Source organism: Fukomys damarensis, unplaced genomic scaffold, assembly GCF_012274545.1.
Source record: "Fukomys damarensis isolate Sample0158 unplaced genomic scaffold, DMR_v1.0_HiC HiC_scaffold_3, whole genome shotgun sequence".
In the NCBI taxonomy this organism is placed as follows: Eukaryota; Metazoa; Chordata; class Mammalia; order Rodentia; family Bathyergidae; genus Fukomys; species Fukomys damarensis.
Window position 1 is genome coordinate 12,102,049 of NW_022900915.1, and position 17,537 is coordinate 12,119,585.

General features: G+C 39.2%; 1 protein-coding gene across 2 annotated transcripts in view; it reads left to right on the top strand.

Moving 5' to 3' along the window:
- The window catches only part of Prelid2 (PRELI domain containing 2), a 73,206-nt gene that overhangs the window by 20,408 nt on the left and 35,261 nt on the right, over positions 1-17,537 (top strand). For both annotated transcript variants that reach the window (XM_033766874.1, XM_010627041.2), the window contains one exon: positions 14,530-14,635. In XM_033766874.1, the coding sequence (XP_033622765.1) occupies positions 14,530-14,635 (106 nt within the window). The remainder of the gene's footprint in view (positions 1-14,529; positions 14,636-17,537) is intronic.

Sequence of the window (17,537 nt, forward strand, 5' to 3'; positions counted from 1 at the left end):
AATTTATATATATATATAATATGAATGATTCCTCAGGGCTGCTAGGAGAATTAGGGTCAATGTATTTCTTTGCCATGTTTAGTGATTGGTGTGGAAAAGCCATGAGAGGGAGAACACGGAGAAAAAGCTACTCTCACCTGAGACTAGTTGAATCAGCTTAGGTCACCTGCTCTGTCCTGGACCAGCGAGAGTGTTCACAGGGATGTTGTAAGCTGATTGACCTTGATCAGTCAGAAACTGCCCCTGGACCTGAGAATGAGATGTGCTCTCTCTGTAGTTCTGAACTTTGTGGGAGAGAGATATACATCTGAACAAAAATAACAAGTGGCAGGGGACACCATGCGTTTCACCTCTCTTTTCTTTTCACCTTGTTGCCCATTGTCTTTCTTTTGCTTTGGAAGTACCAGAAACTCATCACTGCAAATGACAGGGATATCTCTGTGCCAGGGGTGGGGCTTTCCAGGAACTAGAAAGCAGGAAGAAAGAAGTAGCAGCCTCATAGTCCCTTGTTTTTCCATATCCAGCTCACTTATTCAGCAGTTTATAGGTCTACTTTATTCATAATCAGTTTGACTCTGGTAGGCCTTATGATGTTTTATGTTCTGTGTTCTAGAAACTAGACTCTTGTGTTAGTCTCACCACTGAAATTAATTATCTGCCCTGTATAATTAACTTGGTTTCTCTAAGCTTCAGTTTCTTCACTTGTGTAGTGGAGATAATATCCCAACCCCAGAGGGTTCTTGTAGGAATTAAACAAAGTGGCGCATAGACTTTACAATCAATTTTAAAACTTCACATGACTTTTGATTCTAATCTTCGTCATGCATTTGCTTTAATATAGAAAGTGTTTGTAATTATTGACCATTGTGCCAAAGGAGCACATTCTGTACTTGAGATTTTGCATTTCTGAAGTTTGCCATCTCAAGAGGTACGAACTTCTCAATTCAAGAGTCATGGAACCAGGATTGTTCTGTTTTAGCTCCACAGTGGGATTAACTATGGAAAGAGTAGTATTTAGGGGGTCAGTGCAAGCATTTGGCTTGGAACAAATTCCCCTGCATTTTTCATTCTCCTTTTGGTTGTTATACTGACTGTGGTTGTGGTAGTTCTAGGGATGTCACACCAGGGGTGTTGATGAAGTGGCTGAATGTTTGGGGCCAGAGACCCTTGACTAATGCTTTGCTTTGCCTTAGGACCTTTGACCAAATCAGAAAATAGAAAAATGAATTCTTAATCTGAAATTTAAAATAATTTAAAGTCATCTCTTTTGGGAATGTGCTTAATTTATTATGTAGAGCAGGATAGAAACATTTATTTTGGGAAATAAAGAATGGAATGTATTGTTTTAGAAGAAAGAGGAAAGTTTTACTTTCTGCTTGCTGAAATTTTACATTTGGAGATAGGCTTATTAATTTCTTACCATTTTGTGTTTGCATCTGTTCTTTGAAATATAATTATTAGTTGGTTTATTTTTTATTCTGCTTTTCCTTGTAACATCTTTATTTTACTATGTGGAATAGAATTGATGTGCATTTAATTTGGTTTTAGTAATTGACACTTTATACAAGTAGTGTAATTATAAAAGATAATAATCTTGTACATTTCCTTAGGGTTTTCCCTTTCACCATTACTATATGTGGGTTTTTTTTTTGTGGCAAATAAAAACTTCTGGTATCTTCATGTCATCCCCATTAGTAGAGTTTTACTCTCTCTCTTCATGTTGTTGCAGACATGTTTTTGTTTTGCATTTTTCTGCTTTTAAGTAACAAGATTATTCTCCCATAGCTTCTTAGTCAACATTCTTGTCACTGGGATACAGTGCTTGACACAACTTAAGGAAAGTGAGTTTGTTTGGGTTTTTTTTAAGAACAGTCTTGGCCTAGTTGGTGGCATGGTGGAAAGGCCTGGGCAGAAGAAAGTTGCTCACTTACTTCATAGCAAGTAGGAAGGAGAGTGAGAAGGGAGGAACCAGGGAAGGCGATAGGACCTTCTAGATCAAGCCACCAGTAGCTCAGCTGTTTAGACCAGACACCATTTCCTAACAGTAAGTCAGCTCTAATGTTCTCATAATACAATCACTTTCTAAAAGCTCCAATCTCTGAGCACATGAGGCTTTTGGGAGATATCTAGTTTATAACATTCTTTCCCTGGCCTCCAAAAGGCTCATGAGAATGTCTTTTTTCTTTTATTCATTGTTTATTGGTACATTTAAGGCATGCAATATGATGACATTCATCGTTGGGAATTTGTACCTTTACACGATGTGTCTTGGTTCTTATTTTTTCCCCATTCCTCTGCCCTTCCTTCAACCCCTCCACCCTTTCCTATTTGTAAAGATTTTGTTTCTGTTTTTTCCTTTTCTCATATTTATTCCTTTCCCTTCTTTTGTTTCCCAACCCCTTCACTTCCCCTTCCCCTCTGGAATTTTTTTTCCCTATTTCATGTGAATGTGAATGTCTTTATGCAAAATGCATTTAGTCTCTCTCTAAGAGTTGCCAAAGTCTTTAACAGCTTCAGTACTGCTGAAAAGGTCTAGTCCAAAGTCTCCTCTGAGATTCAAATAAAACTCTTACCTGTGAGCTCCTGTTGAAAGAAAAAAGAAAATTAAATGTTGCTGACATACAATGGAACAGGGTAGACATTCCCATTCCAAAAGGGAAGAACTGGGGGGAATAAAGGAATGGCAAAAGAAAGCAAGACTAAAGCTTAGGTGGATAAACATTAAATCATTTAATTCCATGTCCAGCACTCAGAACAAGCTGTGGCAAGATTTGAATTCCAAATGGCTTGGGTAGTTCCACCTCAATGGCTTTGCCAATGGTTGTAGCCCTCATAGCCTCTTTCTTGGGCTGGTTTTTCTCGCTTCTTGCCACTTTCCTTAGATATTCCACCTGTTTGGCTTCTCCAACTTTCTGGGGTCTCCACTTTGCTTGTGGTTGCACTCTTATAGCTACACACAGTGCCCTCTCAGGAGCATACTGCTTGTCTTCTTAAGCCTTCTTCTGAAAGCTGGCTAGAAGCTTCCTGACTCCACAACCCTTGCCTTCTGTGTGCCTGTAAAACCAGGACCAAGTGGATGACCTGAGGTCTGCTGCCAGCTCAAGTAGTAACAGGCCTCCTTGCATCATGGTTGCTGAGGCCTCTTAGTGCCTGGATAGGTGAGCATTTTGGAACAAATCCTGGGAAGCCAGTTACCTAGGCAGACTTTCTGGAGCGTGAATGCTCTGAGGCTCTCCTCAAAGGAAAGTCTTGAATTTATTGGATCCAGACATACTCTCACATCATTTTTTTTTATTGTCCTGTTCTAAATTACTTGGCTTCTTTTTAATGCTAATTTTTCAGCAACTAAGCTCTCCTCTACTGTAGCTTTGCCTGTATTTAATTTCTGGTGAAACTGAAAACTTTTATAGTGGGCTTTTTGCTCCCTATTTTCAGTATAAACCTGGCAAAAAAGCCCCCCAACAGTACCTATGCCAAAGCCTCGAATTTGGCCTGCTGGATTAATTAATCTTCCACCCTTCATGTCAGTCTCCTGCAAAGTCTCAGGACATGAGCGAAATATAGACAAATTGTCTGCCAGAGTGGAGTCCAACTGCCAGTGGAGTCCTTGTTCCCACCTGAAACTTGAGCCTCGTCATTACTATCTCCCTGTTTGTCAGCATTCTAGTCTTCTGAGCTCCATCCAGAATCTTGGCTTACAGCGTTGTAGGGCTGCTTCTCCAGTTAGCATCTCAAAATCTTTCCAAACTCCTCCTGCAAGCATCTGAACTACACGGTCAGCTTTTGTCACAGCAGTGACCCCACTTCTCTGGTACCAATTTCTGTCTTGCTCACTATCTTGTCACTGGGCTACAATACCTGACAGCTATGATTTAACGGAGAGAGGTTTATTTCCTCTCGTAGTTTAGAGGTTTCAGTCCTTGTGTGATTGGTGGCATGGTGAAAGGGCCTGGGCAGAGGGAAGATGCTCATTTCATGGTGCACTGGAAGCAGAGCCAGCAGGGAGAAGACAGTGAGGGTGATACGTCCTTCCGGGTCACTTTCCCCAGTGACTCATCTCTTCAGACCAGAGCCCACCTCCTAACAGCGAGTAGCTGTAAGCCCCTCTAATCCAGTTACCTTTCAGGAGCCTTTTGCCCTCCCTTCACCTCCTTCTCCCTCCCCATTTACAAACACTTTATTTCCATTTTTTTCATTTTTCTCATTTTTTTTCTTCTCCCTTATTACCTTTCCCCTACCCTTCCCACTTTCCCTACACCTTTAGCCCTTTTCTTCCTATTTCACATGGTCAATTATATCATTAGTCTTGTGTACTTTTCCCTACCCCCTACCCTTCCCACTTTCCCTACACCTTTAGCCCTTTTCTTCCTATTTCACATGGTCAATTATATCATTAGGATCTTGTGTACCATTGTAGTTTTTCACACCAGAGAAACTATTTGGTATTTGAATTTTCATTATTATTGAAGTTACTAATATGAGTATTTTTTACTCTAAAAAATAGGTACATAACATTTTGAAGTGTTTGAATTCTGGATTAAAACACCCCAAGTCTCAAGTAATTGCCTGACAAGTCACTAATAGTGTAATTTGCATGTTGCAAGGGCTAATTGTTAGACATTTAAATTTTTATAATTATCTTTTTCTTTCCTCTGCACTATGAAGTATTTTTTTCCAGGAGCAAATTTGACAGTTTGGTGACTTCTGTGTTGTTAAGGCTGGTGCTGGCCTCTTTGATTGACTTCCTTATTTTCTTTGCTTAAATATTAAAAATCTTTGGCCCTGCTCACTGTACTTTGGTATTTTTAAAGTCTCAATCCTGTTGCTAAAGGGCTTGAGGGTGTAGTTATCAAATAGCCTGAATAAATACTTCCTTGTCAGTCCCCAAACATGCCTCCCTGTGCTCATATTGACCTTATTTTCAGTATATCAAAGGGTGATGAAACAATTAACAGAATGCATGGCTAATTATGACAAGTTGAGCAAAAAGGCCATCTCTGTGCAATTATGACATTTGGGCTGGATCCTTGCAGTTACTCAATAAGACTGCCCTTCACGAGATACTCATTTGCTGTTTGCTATTTGTGTTCACAGAATCAGGATTTCTCTTACTTCCCATCCGTTATTTACAGGCTGTGCTGAGAGGCCACAGTTTGCAGCTGCCTCCTGGAGTGTGACCATTAGTAAGGAGGAGGATGAGTGCTCACAGGAATGCAGACAGTGCTCCTTTTGCACTGCATAGAAATGAGGGGAGAGCAGAAGAAGGGGTTGAAATTGGAGAGAGGAGCAATGCAGATCGGGAAACTGATAGGGCTGGTAGGAAATGCCATCTAGAAGGAATCTTTTTTTTTCTTTTCATTAAGTTTATTGGTGCATTTTAGGTACACAGTACAGCTACATTCATCATTGGGGTCTTGTACCTTTACATGATTATCTTGGTTCTTATTTTTTCCTAGACTTTGTTTCCCCTTTTTCCTTTTCTCATATTTTTTCCCCCTTCCTTTCCCCCACCCTTCCCACTTCTCCTACTTGTCTTTTCTTCCTATTTCACATTATCAGTTATATAATTTGAACCTTATTAACACTTTTAGTTTTTCAGACCGAAGAAACTATTTGATATTTCACATGTGTGTCCTCTATTTATTTCACTTGAGTATGGACTCAGTATATATCCATTTAACTATAAATGTCTTTAGTTTCTCATTCTTTTTGTTTGTTTGTTTGTTTGTTTATTTGTTTTTTGAGACAGGGTCTCACTATGTAGTTGAGACTGACCTGGAACTCACTTTGTAGCCTGGGCTGGTCTTGAAATCACAGCGATCCTCCTGCCTCAGCCTCCTGAGTGCTGGGATTACAGGTGTGCACCACCATGCCCGGCTTAGTTTCTCATTCTTTATAGCTGAGTAGTACTCTATTTTATAGGAAAAAAAAAAAAGAAGATGTAGAAGGAATCTTGAGCCAGTTGTATAGGAATCTCTCTTTTGATTTGTCTTTGGTCATGTACCTGCTCTTTGACTGAGAAAAGTTGGTCTAAGCTCCCTCACAAAGTCATGTAAAAGTTTAATAAAGGTAATAAATGGGGATATTGTACGCTAAAGCACCAAATAAATGTAGATTGTTGGACCTAATAGTAAAAAATGTTATTTCCAAGGTGGAGTGGCTCTTTAAAGGCACCCCTTTACATTTGAAAAGTGGAGTAAGCTGCTTTATTGAAAAGACAGGTGATAATTGAGCTGAAACAATGATGTTTAGCTGAGAGAGCACTCTGTGGCATTTATAAGTAAGAACTTTTAAAATAGTGAATACCTCTTGATTTTCTTTTAATTCTTCTTTGTTCTTTGGTTGTGAGTTATATATTAGTCTAAGGTTCAAGATGAAAGTTAAAAAATACAGATGCATTGTGATGATTCTAGTTGTGTAGTTAGAGCTGGCACCAGATGAATCCGCCGAGTAGCTAGGTTTGGAAACCTCTGATAACCGGTGTCCTGTGGTCCTAGTGATAAGCAAACCTGCCATTGGCACCCATTTTAGAGCTCCAAATTTCCGTTAATCTTGTAGAGCATGACCAGTTGATAATCTGACTCTGGCAAAAGTAAACATTTTGCATTAGAAACACCCTGCTGAAAAGTTTAGCAAAATTTAGATGAGGGCTCTCTTGACTGTATGTGAGGAATGATCATTGCAAGTAAGGGAGACTCTTAAGTCAGCCTGATTCACATCAGAGTTGTGTGGTTTTATGAAACTGATATTCCAGTTAAGTCTTTTCTTTCTTTTTTTGTGTTAACTTTTGTATGTACAATAAATTTAAAAATTAAGTGTTAAAAAGTATGGTATTTTATCAAGCAGACCTTGATATAGTGCAAAACAACCTAAAAGTCTTGAGACAATGGAGAGGAGCCAGATGACAGTCTACCTCCCATCAGGATCTCCTCTGTCAGGCTGTGCTTTGGCACTTGGGAGCTGGATCGTCATCAGGGCTAAGATTGGTAGCTAAGCAAAGAGTTGGAGAATGAAACCAACAAGCTGAGCCATTTCCAGATTTCCATTTATGGTTATATTTTGAATTTTTTTGGTGTTAGAAGGGGAAGCTCCTGCATTTTCTTTATAGCTGACCTCAGTAGAATTGTGGCATTGAAAGGAATTTAGTTGGTGATTCCTGGTTTGTCCCGTTTGATTCTCTGGATGAATCTTTGCAAGTGTGTGGTATCGGGGATAGAGTTTGGGACCTTGCGGTTTTGAGGCAGGAGGCTGAACCACTAAGCTAAATCCCCAGCCCCTCTGGAATGACTCAACAGCTTCTAGCACAACAGATATCCTGCCTGCAGATAGGCCTAGTTGGGATGAATATTACTCCAAGAATTACTTGTTAAACATTTTTAAATAACTTTCCCATTTGTTTACAATATTTATTTTGTGTTCACATAAGTATGTTCATACTCTGTTCAGTTTTGTGCCCTTCCTTGCCATTGACCCCAATGGAAACTAGTATTCTGACCTTCATCCATGTAGATTAGTTTCACCTGCTGTTAACCGTCATACGGCGTGACCTGTGTTAGAGCTTTTTATTTGCTTAATATTGTGTCTGTGAGCAGCATCTTGGATGTAGCAGTAGTTTGCCCTTTTTCTGTTGCTGTGTAGCATTCCACTGTATGAGAATACCGCAGTTGTGATTTATTTACTCTTTCTGCAGGGAAATCACCCAAACACAAACGTGGAATTATACTGTATACAGTGTACTAACTTTTTCATTGACTTCAAACTACATTTGAGACTTTCTTTGTTGTTATTGATATTTCATTTTTAAGTTTTAATGGGTCTTCAGATGTGTTCACTATATAAATGATTTCAGTTTGTTTTATTAAATGTGCTACTTTTTTGGCATTTGCATTGTTTACAGTTATTTGTTTCTGTGTATAATGATGTGATGAATCTCTGTATGGATTAGTATAAGCCATCATCCAAGATGATTTGCTTGGGACAAAAATGTAGATTCTATAGGTTCAAGGGCTTTGTTTGAGGCTCAAATCAGAGATTGCTAAACTGAGGCACACGTTCCTAAGCATCTCATTGATGAGTTTGTAGCTGGATGTGCTATTAGGACCTGGTTGGAGGAACAAGTAGGCCTGTGGGGGCAAAACTTGGAAAGGTGTATTCTCATCCCTGGTCCTGTCCTGTCTCTCTGGTTCTCCCTTGCTCTGTTTGGTGAGCAGTTTTGCCACATCCTCTGCTGTGTTACTGCATTGGAGCCAGCCAACTATGAACTTAAATCTCTGAAATGGTGACCCAAAACAAATCCTTCTTCCTTTAAACAGGTGTTTTGTCCCAGTGATGAAAAGCTGACTAATCCAGTTGTGGGTTCTGGGGGCTTAATTCCTGGAGCAACACCCTTAATTCTTGTCCTCTTATAGCTATATATGTATATTCATATATATGGCGTATATGGACATGTGAGCGTGCTTTATAATAAACTATATCTTTATAGTGTATTTGTAAATATAATTAGAGAGTGTTTATTGAGAGCCCACGGTTTCTCTGAGGAGGCACAATTATATAAATGGGTTTAGCTAGACAGCCGGGGGAGATGGCATAGTCTGGCAGGCTGGAGAATAAACATAAGCAGTGTGAGACCCAGGAACCATGCAGAAACTAAGAGGGCCACCTGCCCTGAAGACCTTACATTTCCTTTGGGGACCCCCCTCTTTCTGTGTGGTTACAGGAGAAGACTCAAAACACCATGATTAGAACCGAGATGTGATCACAAGAGTGAACCTTTTCTCCTCCCCTCAAAAACACTTTAATTAAATTCCCATCACGAAAATAATTAGGCAAGATTTGCCATACTAAGTCAGTCAGTAATTCGGGGCAGGATCTCATTAAGAGCTCTTACTTTTCCAGGATCTGCTGTTTTTCAGGATTCAGAGCTAGTGATTATGTGTTCTTGGTATTAATTCCTGATGCATATTTTCCCAAATCCGGAAAGAAGAAATTTCAGATTACCTCAAAATAGGAGACTGGTCATGTAATGCCATTAATGTTCACAGAGGTGTCCCAAGGGTTCAGCTGTGCTTGTGTGATCTTTCCAGTGTATTCTATGTGACTCAGATCTAGGAGCTGCTGAGGAGCTTCTCTGTTAGCATGAGGGGTTAATCCCTCTGCCAGGGGAAGTGTGCCCTCTACTGACTTTGGCAGGGAGAATTATTTCACTGGCAAAAGTATTGGGATACAGTGTTATATGTATCTCCCCTTTTGCTTCTCTTCCTCTTCCTTATCTTCCCTCCTTCCAATTTTTCCTTCCTGCATGCATTGTTGATTTCCTACAGTTGTAAGGTAGTAATTGTAATTGGGTGCGAGGATGCCATGGACTAAAAATAGATGTAACCACTTAGAGAAACATTTGGCGTTAGCTATTAAATTTGAAATTATGCATATCCTATGGCTAAGATACTTCATTACTAGTCACTTTTTGTATATGTACCTAGAAGCATTATAAATATTTTGTAACAGTACTATTGATAATAGCCTTAAGTAGGGCCCATTCTAAATGTCATCCTCAATGGAGTGGATCCATGATTTGGAGTGTTTTAAACAGTAGAACACTATGCAGCAATGAAAATGAACAAAAAACGGTTACGTGTAACTATGGGTGAGTCTCATAAACATAAATCTTACCATGTGGTCTTTATTGCCTTTGCCTTTGTAAATGTGACTGTGTGCTTATGAAGCTGATTTGGGGTGCTGTGGAGTACAGGGACTCCGTGCTGGGACAGAAGCCCTCAGGGGTAGGCAGTTGCTGCTGTCCTCTAGGGAGGAAGCGCTGTGCTACACCCAGGGAGTAGCGGTAGCCAGGGAGAGAACAGTGTGAATGGATTGAGGGTCATTAGAAGCGAAGTGAACACAATCTGGTGACATTTGGATTGATTCCAGAGAGAACCATGAAACGTGGCTGAGAGTGCCAATCTCATGGGCCAAGTGGATGAATGTATCATTAAAGTCACAGGAGGGCTTGAGTTTTGAGGAGGCAGATAATGAAACCTGCATGATGTCGAGCTGTATGTTCTTAGGTACTTTTTTTTTTTAACTTCCCTTTACCACAGTTTATGTATAAAAAGAGAAATAATTTTTTAAACATAACAATCTTGAAGATAGTATGTTAATCTAGTGTATAAAATACACTGCTACTATACAGTTTCATCAGGAGTAAGTATGACCCTGAGTATATAACATCAAATTCAATGCAGCCCTCTCCTTAGGCTTAACAGACACGAGAGGCCAGGTGTAGGGAAACCTGATCTATCCCGAGTTCTCTTGAGTGGAACACCACACACTTCAAGTGCAGGTGGGAAGACAGTCTTAGGGCAGAATGCGTAGCAAACAGGTTATGTAGTGCGGGGAAAGGAAAGCTAAGAGGTGATTTAAGGAAATTTTAAATGAAAGGCAAGCCCAAAATCAGCATATACCTTTGCTGAAAATGATTCCTGTACTTTGGTAGTGGAGAGCCTTTTGAAAAATAATGTTGTATTGATACAAAATGACGCACAAGGCCTTAATACTATTTGTCAATAGTTACCACAATAATGGATATTATAGAAAATTTGTAAATCACTAAAAAGAACATGATAAGTAAACAACATCTAAATTTCTAATACCAACAGATTCCGTTTGTTAACATTTCAGTTCAGTCCACTCAACTGTTCGTCCCCATATCCCTCTGTCTTGCCTTTCTTTTTTATTTCTACAGAGCTGAGACTGCATGTTATGTAACCTACTGTGTTTTGTACAGGAGCTTAAGTAGAGGCTAATCTTGCTGTGAGGGATTTAGGTTAGCTATGTGTAGTAAGAAGGAAATGTCTGATGTTCTTTGTCAGAGTTATTGAGGGAGGATGCAACACTTTCTTGTCCGACGATCTTAAAATATAATAGGATAAACTCTCATCTTTTTGATGGCAAGGGCATGACCCCGTTTCACTGCCACGTTATGCCCTGATATGTGGGCAGACCTTGAGAGTGCTTGTTTGAGGGCTTATTTCTCCCAAAAGTAGTAGAAAGAAATATTGGTGAGAATTTGATGTAAGAATTTTATTAATCCCTCACCTACACCTGCCTCGAGGACTGAAGAGTTCATTTCTCCCCAGAGTGTGAGACTGTTGAACTTTTCCATTTTTAAATATTAAAATCACTGTAAAATTCTACTCTGTCTAATCCAGAATAAAGACAGGAAAGATTAGTGTCACTGTGATATAGTTTTACATGAGCAAATCATTTTAAATAGGCTTAAATCTAAGAAGCTGCTTAGACTGAAGGTATTTTTGTCAGATTGGACGGGATAACTGCGTGTGTGTGTGTGTGTGTGTGTGTGTGTGTGTGTGTTCATGTGGGAGAGAGATTGGAGGGAGGGACAAAAGGGACGGAGGGAGTGGGAGAGTTCGGGAGGCTTTGTTTTACTGCATGCACGATCTAATTGTTGAAATTACTGCTGTCAGAGAGAAGTTCCCGTCATGGCTCACTAGATCCAGTGTTTTCTCTGAACGTCTCTTTGTGTGTCAGTGCTCACATGATCATGCTTCGCCATATGTGCAAAATGCATACAGGGATGTGTGTCCCATATCCTTCCTACAGGGATGTAAGAAGGCAAGGAAAATACTTTCTTTGTTTATTATTTTTGATTACCCAGAAGTTAATTAGTTCATTTAACAAATATTTATTGAATTCGTTGTGGGTAGGCACTGTGCTGAAAATGGGGGATAGGGCATTGCCTAAAAACAGTAAGTATGAACAAGCTTTTTAGTTATTGATACACATATAATTGTTCATCTGTGTCTGTTGCTTGGTGTCCACAGAAGAGAAGTTCTGTTACCTTTAGGATAAAGTCTAACTTCTCAGCCTAGTCTCCACTTACCCTTTCAATCTTATCTCCTAAGGTCTCCCATACCTGTCTTTTTTTTTTTTTTCCCCCCAGTACTGGGGATTGAACTCCGGTCCTTGAACTTGCGAGGCAGGCGGCGGAATCACTGAGCTAAATCCCCAGCCCTCCCATATCTGTCTTTCGCATCCATTCCTAGGATGATTTTGGAAAAGACTTATCAAGAGCAGTACCTTGTAGTAGGCATTTTCAGATAATTTATATTCAAGTAATCTCTCTTGTTTTATGCCCTCTTGCCTTAGTCTTTGTGATTTTTTTCCTGGTGGAGTGCTTTGCATCAGTTTGTTGACACTAGCCCCCTTGTCTATTTGTATTCCCACCAGACCTTGTATTTGTATTTCCCTCTGTTCCCTTGGAAAACAGAGATTCTGTCCTTCATTGTGGCTTCCAGCACTCCGTACAGCACTTAGCAGATAGTAGCTATGCACCCAGCATGTTGAAAATGACCGAATAGGGCCGGGGATTTAGCTCAGTGGCGCCACCTGCCTCACAAGTGCAAGGTCTTGAGTTTGATCCCTGGTGCCCCCCCAACACAAACAAACAAACAAACAAAAAACACTGACCAAATGAAGGTAATCCAAATGATTAGTGGTGAGGAATACTTTTTTTGTCTCTAAGAAAATCATTTTCTTTTTCATTTTTGAAGGTAGTTTTGCTGAATTCTTGGTATGTAATTTTTTCCTTTTAGCATTTTGAATATAACAACCCATTCTCCTTCCAGTGTGCAAAGTTTTTGCTGAAAAATCCACTGAAAACTTTACAGATGCTCCCTTGTATATATGATGAGCTGCTTCTTTTTTTGCTGCATCAGTAATCTCTGTTACTTTTAACAAATTGATTGTAATGTGTCTTGATGTGGAGCTTTTTGGATATATTCTTGGAGTTGAGATTTTAAATTTGTATCCTTATTTTCCTTTGCAAATTTGGAAAATTTTGGCTGTTATCTCTTTATATAGGCTCTTGGTCAAATCCTCACTTATTTCTCCTTCTTACCCCTAATGAATACATTTATTCTCTTGCTGATATCCCCTAAATCCCATAGGCTGTTGTCACTTTTCTTTATTGCCTTTTTCTTTTGCTCCCATGACTCAATAATTTTAAATGGCCTGTCTTCAAGTTTGCTAATTTATTTCTTCTGCTTGATCAAGTTTACTGTCAGAACCCTCTGGTGAGTTTTTCATTTCTTATATTCTTTAACTAACTTCTGCACTTTTTTTTTAAAGTTTCTCTTTGTTGATATTCTAATTTTGATCATGCCTCATTTTCCTGATTTGATTTAAATGCATATCTGTCTTATCTCTTTAGTTCATTGAGCATTCCTTCTTAGATCTTTGTTTCTTTGGGATTAGTTTCTAGACTCTAGAAACTAGAGATTATTTGGTTCTTTGATTAGGCTAAGAAGAGCCACATCAAAGCAAACAAGAAAGTTGCTTGCTTCTTTATATACCTTGTGATATTTTGTTGAGATTTGGTTATATCAAAATAACAGCCACATCTTGCAGACCTTATAGATTGGCTTTGTATAAGAGAAGACCTTCACCAATCAGCCTTGCCAAAGAGGCTGGGGCCCCCTAAAACCTTTTCAAAGAATATACTTTTTCTGGGTTTATGTATGTAATTTCCCAGCTAAAGTGGTCTGCCCCAATTTTCAGGAGCCCATGATTGCTCGTTCCCTTTGGGTCTGTCTGTGGTACTGACTTTCAAGTGCCGTAACAGGTGGCCACATCTGTTTCTGTTCTTCATGGCCACGACATATCCAGTGTACTGCTGTTCCTTTCAGTGCCCTGAGTCATGCCCTTAGACAATGCTTTGTAAAGCCAAGGTGTTGGATACATGTTTAGCTCTTCCCTTTTCTTCTTGAGGCAGAAGCCAAGGGTTGGCAGCTTTATCTTGATTGTGCTTATGCTGGGTGGGAGGGGACTGTCACAGATGAGTGCAGTGAACTTTCTTGTGTGCTTTGATGTGGCTTTTCTTGGCTTTAAACTCACCTGACACGCAGCCACGTCTTCTTCATTGGTTTCTGGAGTTCTTACAAAAATGGTTTGGTTTGTATATTATTGTTAAGTCAGTGTCTCTATGGGGAATGAGGGCTTGAGTGTCTTGTTGAGCTGTCTTCTTTATTTCACTCTTATGTTTAGTCCACAACTGTTTTATGAGATCATGTTGGTAGAACTTTAATAATTAAAATCAGTAGAGGTGGCAGCAGATCCAGTCTCTCTTACCTGCCCCTTTCCAGTCAAGGTCACTTGTCTCAATAGCTACTATAAAATGCAGATACTATGATTGTGTTCATTTTACCTGTGAGAAAACTGAGTTACAGAGAGTTAGGAAAATTTACCCAAGGTCATGCTGCTGATTGTCTCAGACTCAGTTTTTAAATAGGCATTTTGCAGCATGAAGTGAATATTTTTTAATTTGAGTGTGTTTCTTACCTGAAGTAAGTCGACTTGAAACAAAATCTTACTGCAACAGGCAGTTATTCAGTAATTTTGGGAATTATTTTGTGTTGATTGTAAATGGTAATTATGCTGCTGGAAATGTCTGAAATTTACATACCCAAATATAGAATGACATCAAAGTTGTATTTTTGTTTGTTCATTTTCTTTTAGGACAGAGTTCATTCAAAGAGGCAGGATTTCAATCACAGGGGCTGGATTTCTCAACTATATTTTGGAAACTTTTGCCAGCACATTCTTAAGACAGGGAGCCCAGAAGGTAAGCTTGTTTCCACTTTGAACCGATATTAATTTTAAGAAACCACGAGGAGTCCAAAAGGGCATTGAATAGAAAATAATGAAAGAAAAAGTCATGAACATACACAATGAGAAAAAATACTGTTAATAAACAAGTATAACAAAAAATAATTACTCTTAATAATTATTGTATAAATCCTCGTCAAAGTAAAACTAAAGTACTGATTCAGGCCCATTAAACTAAAAATATGCCAATGAAGAATATGTGATATTATGGAGAATATTTATAGTCTAATGAAGAGAAACAATCAGAAATAATATTTATAGTATATATAATACAATGGCAACTATTTAATAAAAACTATAGCAATAGCTAGTATTTATTGAACACTGACTATCTACCACTGACTGTTATTTGAATTATTATCTCATTTGATTCTCACAAACCTTTGAAATAACTATTATTGTCTGTATTATGGATGAGGAAAGTATGGAGAACAGGAACCTGCAGTGTCCACCCTTGTAGTTTGTAATCTGTGCACGTGAGGGAACTTAGGGTTCCATGAAGGAAAGTATTTTAGAGAGCACGCAGGAGTTCTAAGGTCCTGTGGGCTCTGGCTCTCTTTTAAGTAGAGCTGTTGTGTTTTTATTTTTAACCTGTTTATATGACAATACACATGACAATTACAGGTAATATTTTTCTGGCCTTCATAGTGTTCTTTTTAAAACTTTTTTAGGACAGAATTCATTCTTATACTCATCTAAATATGCTATGGCTGTGTTGATAATAGAGCAGGTATTTCACAGTGTTTTATCATCATTGTGATGATGATCACACTTATTCCAGAGTTTACTCAGAACATATGCATGTGCTACCTCACTTTGTTTTGTGGATAAAGCTAATGGGTGCTCTGAACTGTTGTAGTAACCAGAGATTTCTGGGCAAATGACTTTTTATTTTTGCAAGCTTAGGTTTAACAATGAACCTGGAGCAGGAGGTATTAGTCTCGGGGTGCCGAGGGTGCTGAATGAGTAATTGATACTGCTTCACCTGCCACAGACACCACTGAGGTTGATGATGTGCACTTGGCCATTTGAGGTGGTTCCTGGTGCATATCCAGACTGGTCCAGCCTCTTTCAACCTGGCTGAAAGAAAGTGGGTGGACTAAGAAGATCTGATGTCATTTTAACATACTGAAACATTTCTCTTTTTTTCTTCTATATCACATTTATATACATTTATAATAACCCCTGTGTTCTGCAAAATTGCACTCTAAAAAATAATGTCATTTCCTTGTCTCTGTCTGAGTTGACAACTTCTGCATCCTATAAATTCTGAACTATAAAAACATAATTATAATTGAGTATGATTTTTCACAATAGGTCTATTAATCAGAGTAAGGTAATTCCTATTTTGGGAGGAATGACATGTAGCTGAATGAGGGTTTAAAATCAGTGTCCCTATATTCAAATTAATTGAAAATATTCATTTGTAGAAACTATTTTTACCTTTTGAGCTATGTACAAACAGATGGTGAGCTAGATTTGGCCTGTGGACTGTAGTGTGCCAACCCCTGCTTTAGATAAAAATACATTGTTCAGGCAGGGCGTGGTGGCACACTCCTTTAATCCCAGCACTCAGGAGGCTGAGACAGGTGGAATGTTGTGAGTTTGAGACCAGCCTGAGCTACAGAGTGAGTTCCAGGCAGTCTCAACTACATAGTGAGGCCCTGTCTCAAACAAAACAAAACAAAACAAAACAAAACATTGTTCAGTTAACCCAGTGGTTCTGTATTTGATCTGCTGACCAGCTTGAACTTGTTAATTACTTTGAATCATGTTGTGGTTGTGTATTTTAATCCTGTGAGATGCAAAAGGTGAACTTTTTATTCCCATTTTTTTAATGAAAAATTACTTGAAGAAATAAGTACAACCAGTATGTCAGTAACTGGTTACTCATTTCCCTTACACATTGTTCAGCACTTGCTTTATGCTAGGAACTGTGCTTTGTGGGTTAAGTAGATTTACTGAGGTTACAGAACTAATAAAATGTAATCTGGATTTAAAACTGCCCCTTTTGACAGCAAGACTTTTGTCTTGGTACTCTACTGTGTAGCCCTCATGAATCAAATGGTGCTTACCTTCTAAGCACCATGAATTTCACAAATGCTTCTATGTATTAGACACATTTGTGTTATGGTCTTACTCAGGCTGTACTTATTAGGATACTTTAGTTCCAAGTAGCAAGCCACTGGAGGCTAGCTCACTGTAAGGGTACAAAGGTGGTGAAGGAGGCAGGCTTCAGAAAGGTCTACTCTGACAGCTAGAAGCTAACAAACACTCCTGTAGTATACCTTCAGCTCTGGTCTGTAGCTGAAACTGTGTCTGTTTCATTCTCTATTTTCCCATTCCATTTTTATCTGCCCTCCATGGTATGTAGTGGGATGTGAGTCTTCACTGTCTAAGTGTACATATTTATACAGAGTTTCGACCAACAAAAAGCTGTCTTCTTAGGTCTTTTCTCTCTGAATTCTCTAAAAGGGACCTTTGTTGGCCTTCTCTGTGTCAAGCATGAACAGGAGGGTGAAAGGTTGTGCAGATATGGCTCATCCTTGGCCTTGACCATGTGGATCAGGGCTGAAGTCACTTCTTAGTGAAAGGGCTGAGGGGAAGGCACATACTCCCAACGGCTTTTGGCAAGGGCTGGGAATGCAACTCAGCACTAGAGCCCTTGAGTTTCGTAGTATGGGCTCTGAGTTCAGTCCCCAGTGGTACTGAAAAACAAACAAACAAAGGAACCCCAAAAAAATCTCTGTAGGCCTGGGGGTGTAGCTCAGTAGCAGAGCACTTGCCTACCATGCTTGGAGCCTTGATCCCCAGAATCACTACTATTTTTAAAAAAAAGTCACCAAAGGTTTTTGGAA